The 10289-nt window shown below is 36.4% G+C and overlaps 1 protein-coding gene across 1 annotated transcript in view; it reads left to right on the top strand.

The window, feature by feature from the left end:
* LOC108801932 (lisH domain-containing protein ARMC9-like) overlaps positions 1–10289 on the top strand; it is a 73328-nt gene that overhangs the window by 13599 nt on the left and 49440 nt on the right. Inside the window, exons 2-3 of the mRNA XM_018573839.1 lie at positions 6983–7017; positions 8681–8792. Of these exons, the coding sequence (XP_018429341.1) occupies positions 6992–7017; positions 8681–8792 (138 nt within the window). The 5' untranslated portion in view covers positions 6983–6991. The remainder of the gene's footprint in view (positions 1–6982; positions 7018–8680; positions 8793–10289) is intronic.

Here is a 10289-nt window from a genome sequence, read left to right as displayed (position 1 = left end):
GGGAGCCCCCCCCCCCCCCCCCCCCCCCCGCTACAGACTGGGCAACTTACTACCTCTGCTAGACAGTGTTGCAAGAGTAATTTTTGACCACTCGGTCTTTCCTAGAGTCAAGATATTGTCTTTTAGATCCCCCCCTTCTTATCATCAACACCTTGAACAGTGTGAGTGCTGTACTGGAGTGCACCCTTTTATTTAATATGGCGTTAGGGAACAATATAATTTCTAGGTAACACAGAAAAAATAAAAATTCTGCAAAATAGTAGTTTGAATTGATCTGAGAAATGTATTGCTGGAATGTACTTGTTCATTATTTATATAACTTTGCATACTACAGGGTTATTTACTCATAAAAATGCAGGAAACTCAAAAGTGCTTTCAATCATTTGCATTTTCTGCAGTTTATTTCCTGTTTCTTATAAGTGCCTGTTTTATAAAGGGTCTAAAAAGGAAGGGAGACAACAAATATTCAAAAAATCAAGCACTCAATATATCCCAAACAGTTCAAATCCCAATTTTTTACGCCACTTAGCTCCCAGGCAATTTGTTCGCCAAGCAATCAAATCAAAGGATTACTGAGGTCTGGACATTTTTACCTTAATACATTCTCTGCATTAAGATAAAAAATGGGCAGTACCTTTCTGTGTCCCCCATCACCCTGTGTATAAAAATAAAACAACAAATGAAGCTTTAATATCACTTTTAAGGTTTTGAGGAAGCACAGAGCACAATGCCATCAATACAAGTTGAATGGTTTAAGGTATAAGGAAGGACGTAAGTTTTGTTTATACTGGGAGTTATTTTATAATCTCATAATTGGAGAAATTTGAAGGATGAGAGTGCCAAGAATATAATGTGAGTCCATTAAAGTTTCATTGGAAACGGCAGAAGGTCACAAGAAAAGCCATTGCATTTCAGAACCTCACCAGTCCCTCCACCCCTTCATCATCAGGGCTAAAAAAAAATATAATATATGCAGAGAAGTATACTGTATGACAATAGACATGTTAAAAGAAAAATCATCATGCTACACATAAATTAATACTTATGGAAAAAGCAGAAAATGTAATTAACGTATCTTACTGCATATTAATAGATCCCTATACCTTTATAATGCTGCACATATTGCACATAATTGAATGCTACACATGAATTGACAATTAAAACAGCTCATAAACTAAGTTATAATGAAAATCTCTCATAAACTACACATAAAAAAATAAAATCTATTTAATTAAGATATAATGTATTAAAAGGAAAATAAAGAAATTAATACACATCAGTATAAATATAAAGTATATTATAATTCATGTGGAGTAAAGTTACCAAAAACGGGAGTAAAATTTAATATTCTGCCTATAGGAATAAGTTCCATTAAAATTCCACGTCTTCCACATGTATTATAAAGGCCATGGAAATTATATTTTTACGTGTGAGCAATAAATCTCATCTTTTTTACTTCAACTTTATTATCTTATTCTTCCTTCCTGAGACTTTTATTTTGTCAAGTTACAAATAATACGCAGAATTATTACAACATTATGTGAAATAAGTCATTCAAAAACTCTACTTTAGCTATGAGAAGAAGATGATCTTATCAGTAAACATCATTAGTTTTCCCCATAATGGACCCAAGTAATGCCTGCCTGTCTATGATGATAATAACATTATTTCCTTTTGTGTTAACCATTTTGCATGAATACAAATTATGCCTGCATGTTCATTGATGATCAGTAAATAGATTAACACTCAGTTAAGTGAGAACCAATGTTGACTTATTTAAGTCAGTTATGTATTATGTTATGTTGCTGTTAGCTCGTATTTATCATTTTAAACGATATCATTAAAATGTTACAGCTTTAATATAGAGCCCCCATGTCTATAAATCATAGCTGAAAATGGTATTGCATATTAAGTCCAGATCTCTTGTGAAGAAAAATGGGGCTCATGCTGCTGAAGTTACTGAAGGAATCGTAGACTTTGTATTGCTCATGGCTTATTTCTTATTACTGTAAAGCAGAATGAAGGATCAAAGTGGAAGTTGTTTTTCTTGTGCAAAACAGACAGCGTTCATTTGGACATTATTGGTTATTTGGCCCTGTACATGGGGCATTTTTCATTTTATCAAAAATTCCAACTAACCCATCTTTAAATACCAATCAGTTACAGTGTGTCCTGCTACTACCAGGTACATTAGTGACATTGAGTGTGATACACCTTGACCTGTTTAATTCCTTGAGATATCTTCAAAGTTTTCTTGCTCTATATGCAGCAATATATTATGAAATACTGCTTAACCCAGTTGTTATTTGCAGTACAATACGAGGTGTGATAAAAAATAAGGTGAATTTTAAATAAAAAAAATAATTACAGTAAAAGACATATTGTCATTAATCCCCCTCAAAATACACCCCATTGCTTCGAACACACTTATCCTATCATTCTTGCCACTTTCTGAAGCAGTTCGGGAAGTCCTCTTTCGCGAGTGTCTTTAGTTGCGCTGTCGTGGCTTCCTCGATGTCCTGAATCAATTCAAAACATTTACCTTTCATGGTCATTTTGACTTTGGGGAAGAGCCAGAAAGTGCATGGTGCCATGAAATTGACAAACGCTGTTGCTTTTGTTCCACATTCAAAAAGTGCAGAACATATTTCACACTCACTCACCTCATATTCAAATCTGTGGTTAAAATATTTGGAACGGAACCATAAGCCCTCGTTCACACCTGAACGTTTTGTAGCGCGTTCTACGCTCGACGAACGCTCTACAAGACGCTCAAACATGGCAATACCATTGTTTTCAATGGGTCTGGTTCACAACTTGGCGTATTTCAGCCCGTCCCTAACGCGCTACAAAACGGCCCACGCCTGAAAAGGTACATGTACTACTTTGGGCCGTTTTTGTTGCACGTTTCCATTGGGATACAGCCAAGTAGCCCTCGGAAACGCGCGTTTGTCGCGCGATTTTTTTACCGCGAAGCGCGGTTAAAAAAACGTGCGACAGACGCGCATATGCAATACGCCTAGGTGTGAACCAGGACTAAGAGATGTTCAGATCTTTACAAATGTCCTTAATAGTTATCCGCTTGTGTGATCAAATCATTTAGCTTACTCTTTCAACATGGTCTTGGGTTTTTGATGTTAAAAGACAACCTGATCTCTCCTCCTCTTCAACCGATTCACAACCATTCTAAAATCGCTCGAACCACTTGTAAATTGTCTTCATAGTCACTGCAGCAACTCCATAAACTAACTTTAACATTTTGTGTGTTTCTTTAGCACTTTTTAAAACACACCTTAGCTCACAATCGACTGACTGCACCAAACCATTTGAAATTTGTCACACACGTTACTAAGGTTAGCACAGCGCTTCTCGTATTGAAGATTCCTGTCTTTCCGTTAGATGGTACTCGGCAGCATTCACCATATTTATTTATTTTTTTCTAATTAAAACTCGGATATAGAATTCTGTAGAATTGTGACCTATTCAGATATTTATGATCCTAAAATATAGTTATTTGTTTTTCTAGATGAATGTGCATCACTACATCCATAATCTAAATTGTCCTATAAGTATAGATGAGATAAGACTGACTTCTTTGCTATTCACAGAGCTGCTGCAGGAAGGTGTGACTTTATTAAACATCATGATCTAATATTGGCTTTCAGGAAAAGGTTGCAAAGTGCATAAAATGTATAGTTATGAAATACTATTTACATAATATTTTTACATTTGGATTTCTAAAATGTACATCATTTAAAATTTAACTATTGAGTTTTCCATATTTTATAAATTATTTAGAAATTTATAAACAAATTTTGTTTAAAATCTCTTTAAAAATTTACTAAAACATTTCTGATTTATAAGCCTTCTATTATTGCCACATACAGTAGATTAAAAGAAACCTTGCTTTAAAATAAAAGGCCCTGCTATTTAGTACCCCTAAATGTAGATGCTGGAAGACGGAGAACTACAGAGTTGAAATGTTTATCTGTGCACTGTCTTATTTGTCAAAAAATTGCAATTTATAGATATCTAATCCTGTATATAATGCTTCGCGTTTTCTTTTACATTTTTCTGTGAAAATATAAGGGAAAACAAAAAATACTTGCATCATTCTTTGCAAAGACAACCAGGCACAGATACTAGTAAATATTCTTAAACTATGCAGGTAGCAGGCCATATGCCTTATAGCCATGAGTAGGTTACGAATAAAACAAACTGGAACTGACAGCCATTTATCACAGCATAACTAGACATGTTTAAAAGAATAAGTTAAAAAAAATTAAAATAAAACAACCCCATTCCCCAGCCCCTGACCCACCCCCCTAATTTTACTAGTCTATTAAAAATAGCCCACTTCAAGGTGGTGGGGTTTTTTGAGCGGGAAGTCCTGTTTCATTACTGTCGGTGTCTTAAAGTGCCTCCTTGATGTTGAAGGGTGTACAAAACATTCTTCTTAGAATAAAGCAACATTTCTCTTTTTAAACTTTACTCCTCTTTATGCTTCACTTTATTATTTTTTTCCGTTGCTTATTCTGCAAGTAGGCAAAGCTATGACACAGTTATTTCTTTAGAACAACAGCCTCTTCCTATTTAGGGTGAGCATTACATATTTTTTCAGGGGGAACTGATATTTTATATCCTTCTACCTCTTCTTCTTCTTCCTTTTTTTTTTTTTTTTTACATTTATGTATATATACCGTATTTTTCGCTCCATAAGACGCACAAAAGGAGGGGGGAAATGTGCCTGCGTCTTATGGAGCGGAACCCGACGCCCGAGACATGCAGTTTCGGGCGCCGGGCGAGTAGTAGGAGCCACTGTTCGTTTAATACGAGCGATCTAATGAGATCACTCGCATTAAAGCCGAGCGGCGGCGACAATCGAGATCACCATAGAGCAGACGAGGGACGGAGGTTCTTCGTCTGCTCTGTGTGATCACTGAGACCGTGGCGATGTAATCACAGTGTAATCAAAGCGCCACCTGTCTGAGCGGTCACTAACTGCAGCTTCTGTCACAGCTTCTGTCATAGAAGCTGTGTCAGAAGCTACAGTCTGTCGAGTGCTCCATAAGGCGCGCCGGACCTCCCTGCGTCCTATGGTCCGATGCGTCTTATGGACCGCAAAATACGGTACATTTAATACATAGCATAATACATATTTAACATATTATAATAGGTAGCAGACTTGCCCACTTTTATTTGTCAATAAAATACCTTTACATCAGGTTTTTCTCTTGCAGGGGTTCTGTACACCACACAGATAAAAAGTATAATATCAGCCTCTTGGCTACTTGGTCTGTGTAGCCTCTCCGTCTGTTTCAACACAGGCTGAAGCCTTTCCCTTAAGTGTCAGCTTGGTCAAGGTGTCAGTCTGTAAGGCCAGGCAGGCCTTCTTTTGTGTCTTTACACACACTGCTCCAGCAGCACATCTGTCTCCTTGGGAAGGAGCACTAGCTTGGCTTGCCTGATTTTCCCTTTTGTGGCACAACACCCATCTAACAATCAGTCCAATTTACACAGTTGACAGAGTGTTCGTGAGTAGCAGTGTGTAATCTTCAACTATTGAGGACTCTAAACAGGTGCTTTTTGAGCAAGATTAGCCAGGTGTACATGTAAAAAGGAGTTGAGCTCTTCTGTGTGGCTGAAAATACATAAAGTACATTTTTAAAAGCTGTATTTACCTAACAAAAAAGTAGAAAAGTATATAACAATATTTAAAGACCTTGTCTTGAATTGTATTGTAATTGTAATGTCTTCCTTATATTGTAAAGCGTTGCGCAAACTGTTGGCGCTATATAAATCCTGTATTATAATAATAATTTCCACCTTTTGTGGAGGTATTTTTTCACAAAAACCTATGCTAGCACTGTACACTGAGTGTACATGAAGGAGGCATATGCAGTTGAACACAAACTTACTTTTCTGTCCTCTTAATCTCCTCCTTCAGCTCCTTTTGAAATGGCCGACCTTGTGCTTTGCAAGCAGTCTGTGTAAATGAACACTCCCTCTCTGACCTCTATCCACCTATTCATTAGTATTCATATTGGTGACCCCACCGGACAGTGTATTGTGACCTGGAAAAGCAAAGCTGCTGTGCAGTGATCTTATTACAGTAACTTACAGGGAGGGGGGTCAGCTGTTTTACAATCCGACCCCAGTGTCGGACTGAGTTTCCTGTGGAGGTCATGAAAATATGCACACTTATACGTCATCACTGCACCTTCACATTTACCACAATAAATGCTAATCACTTACAAAGGTTGAAATGGAAAATTATTTTCCGTCCTGAGCATCACACAAGAAAATATATAAACACTATACATTAATTTTAGAATTCTAGTACTATATTATGTGGAAATCATTTTAAGTACATTGCTCCTTATGTGATCTTAAGCATCCATTAGCAAGGTGGGTGTCTTTAGTTTACATACAGTGAATATTTTACAAAAGTGGAATTACAGACAGTTTTTTTAGGTGTTAACAATCTAGGGTATTTCCCTAATCAGGATAGGAAGTGAGTGAAAGACTTCTTAACAGGGATGTAGCCAGCAAGAAAACATTTTTTTAACCCTTCCCCGCTCTCTCCAACTAAAAAGAAAAAATAATTAGTGGATTTGCATTTTAAGAACTTCTAATTGTTCCACTAATGACAAAATTAACATGAACTTTGACAAGGCAATGATTCACATTTTGGTTTGGCATGTTCTAATTCTACTAATAAAAATGATATACTTATTAACTATTAGCAACATTCTATTAACAGTTGCATGATGAAACTCACATAGGTTTGAATGTCTTATGTGTGTTTTGCCTGTTCCTGGTAGAATCATACATTTCGTTCTTTAAGAAAGCATACATTGTCTTTTTAAACTGAACCACCCTACATATCTCTTACCCTCATGCATTCATTATGTATTTTTTTTTTCCTTCTCATTTACAAAGTTATATTTATCTTTCCATGATTCATTCTTTTTTTTTCCAGGCATCTTCTATGCTGAGAGCATCATTAGCACCCATGTACGTATCTGCTTTAAAGAACACGGTATTTATATTTGCTGAATATAGCTATAGTGATACAGCAAGAAGAAAATAGTTACTAGATATAGATATAGTAAATAGTAATATTAAAAATAGCGGTAATTTGTAATAGAGCAAAACATTGTGTTTTCCAAAAAATTGCGCCATTTAAAGTAGATCTAAACCCTCACTGGATAACATTTAGTTTGTCCATTTCATGCATCACGGCACTATTGATCCCCTCCAGCCATTTTTTAGCAACCGATGAGCACATCATTGCTCAGGGGAGGCTTCCTGACCATGACAATGGCAGAACATCCCTGAATTTCTTTGTATTATTATAATGAAAACGTTACATTTTAAAATGTATGTCTGGACAAAACATGTTCAGTTCATCTCTGCGATACATGCACATTTAAAAATGTTGCTAGTACAAAAAATACCTGTTATCCTGCCCGAAATCCAGGAAGCCCCTACCGTCCTGTAGTAAGCTGAGAACACGGTCTCTGCTTTACAGAAATCACAAGTTGTCACCCCTGCTTGAGTTTTCTCCTGGAATACAGCACATTTCCGGATTATACTATGGAGAGAAGTATAGTCTAGCAGGGGAGACAACACTGCTTAGGATTTCTGTGCAGCAGAGGCAGTGTTGTCAGCTCACTACAGGAAGTCAGGATCTCAATGGATTTCTGGAAGGATAAACAAGTAATTTTCTGTACTTGCAGTTTTTGTAAATAGGCGAAATATGGTAAAATTTGCATGTACAGTATTGCAGAGATGTTTTGTTTTTTTTCCCCAGACTTGCACTCTAAAATGATTAAAAGTGACTCTTGAAACTATGTTAAAATGATAAAACCTGTATGAGTTTTTTCTCATTGGATACAATGCAATGAAAGCAATAATTCTTGAACTTAGAGTAGCTATCGCTGACCTGTATGACCAGTTATCACATACAGGTGAAACTCGAATAATTAGAATATCGTGCAAAGTTCATTTATTTCACTAATGCAACTTAAAAGGTGAAACTAATATATGAGAGAGACTCATTACATGCAAAGCAAGATAATTCGAGCCGTGATTTGTCATAATTGTGATGATTATGGCTTACAGCTCATGAAAACCCCAAGAACCCCAAATCCACCATCTCAAAAAAGTAGATTATTACATGCAAGCAATAAAACAAGGATTGTAAATAGAACAATATCGAACCTCTGAAAAGTACAAGCATTCATATGTACTCAGTACTTGGTTTGGGCCCCTTTTGCAGCACTTACTGCAATTACTTTTGCACGATATTCTAATTTTTCGAGTTTCACCTGTTCAGGCTTAACAGAAGTTCTTTCATCCTTTTTTACGTCTTGTGCTTAATTTAATTGCTTTGCTCTAATTATCAGGTCACGTAGTATGTACTCTAAATCATTTATTACTAAATAACTTGCATATATGAATGCATTAGTACTTGATCTGCATGGGCTGTCAATAGGACAAACTGCAAGTGGTTTCATACACAGACCCTTAAAATTGACAATAATAAATAGATTTCACAGCACAATTCAGATCAGCTTTGAATTGAGCTTTCTGTGCAGACTGCCATTGACAAACATTTTATATAAATAATGTGCACAATTTCAAACTAATAAAGCTAAATTTTTCTTTAATACAGGAAGCCTCTGGAGGTACCCTTGTTACCTTCCCTAGACTATGAGAAGTTAAAGAAGGATTTGGTGTATAGTAATGACCGCCTGAAAGCATTGATCCTGCAAGCTTTGCGCTGGGTAAGTAGCATATGGAAGCAGCTATCCCTAGAGGGTAATAGGTTTTTATTCCATCTAGAGATTCCTAATGCAAGTGTTGTCCTTTTTAAAGTGTATGCCAGGGCAAAGTTTAAAAAAAAAAGCATATGCATTAAATCTCTGCAATACGTCCACATTACCCCAACTTTTATCCACATTTCCCCAAGTGGGCAGCCTAGTGGCATAGTGGTTAACCTTGCAGCACTGGGGGTTCTTGGTTCGAATCCTGGCCAGATCATTATCTGCAAGGAGTTTGCATGTTCTTGTGTGGGTTTTTTCCGTGAACTACGTTTTCCTCCCACACTCCAAAGTCATGCTGGTAGATTAAAGTGTTGTCAGCCCTTCCCAGTTTCCTTGTGCAGTCTACGCAGACCCACCTACTCTGCGATCTCCATAACATAAAGGCTACCAGTCTGTAGTCCCAAGATATCCACTGGGAGGGCTAATTACTCAGAGATAGCTCCAAATTTCTGGCATGATTAAAAAAAAGTTTTTGTTCTTATAACAAATATGAAAAAAATCACTTTTAATTGTATATTTAACAGAACAAAAGGAAACAAATGAGAGAAGTTAATTGTAGGGTTTTACATACACTTTAACATAGTGTACAACTCAGGTTGTAGTTAGTACCTTAGGCATAAGAAAGTAAAGTAGGAAAAAAAAGCCCATAAACAGACCTCTGCAGTTTAACAACAAAACACATTAAAGCTGTTTCATTGCTCCATATATTATATAGAGAAGGTCTTTTAAACTTCTCTGCTTGGTTTATTGGTGTTTTAATCAATGGATCTGTTGCCCTTTATGTAAATAAAGAATTACCTTACATCAAAGTCTCATAGTTGCCATCTGTCTCTGTTTGCAAAGATATATCATATCTTAAAAACTTGAACTGAAGGAGTTCTAATGACATGTTTAAAGGCCAAATATCTGTTCTGAGTGGTGAATTGTATTGCCTTTTGACTTTTTCTATATCTCTCTTCTATATCTCTCTGGAGCTTTTGTCACGATAACCTCCTGCAGACATTGAAAGTGGGGGAGTGAGTTTGTTAGAGGATTTTAAATTCTCATTCATAGATTGTTAAAACTAAAGTCTAGACAAAAATGAAAACTAACTAATCAACGAATCGGTCCCTATCCTTTTAAATTCCATCCCAATTTGATGAAATTGCTAAAAGAATTATATGACGTGTCAGGATTAACTAGTATGGACAAATATCAGAATCCCTAAAGCAAGTATGTTTGCCCATTACATTTGTGGAGGCGTGGGAGTCCCACATCTCCCTTTTTTCTCACTTTTTGGAACTTCACTTTCAAATGCTTGCTTCACAGGAGATATGCTCCATACATGGTAAACAAGCTATCCAGAATATTATGTTTATTCCAACCTAAAATTCTTGTTCCATCATACAATTAGGAAAGGTACCTTGAGTGCCTTAGTGCATGGGGGAGTTGAGTCCCTGACAAGATCACAACAGAAAT

The sequence above is a fragment of the Nanorana parkeri genome, unplaced genomic scaffold (assembly GCF_000935625.1).
Source record: "Nanorana parkeri isolate BGI_ZX_2015 unplaced genomic scaffold, ASM93562v1 scaffold2565, whole genome shotgun sequence".
NCBI lineage: Eukaryota > Metazoa > Chordata > Amphibia > Anura > Dicroglossidae > Nanorana > Nanorana parkeri.
This window is presented reverse-complemented; position numbering and strand designations above follow the sequence as displayed.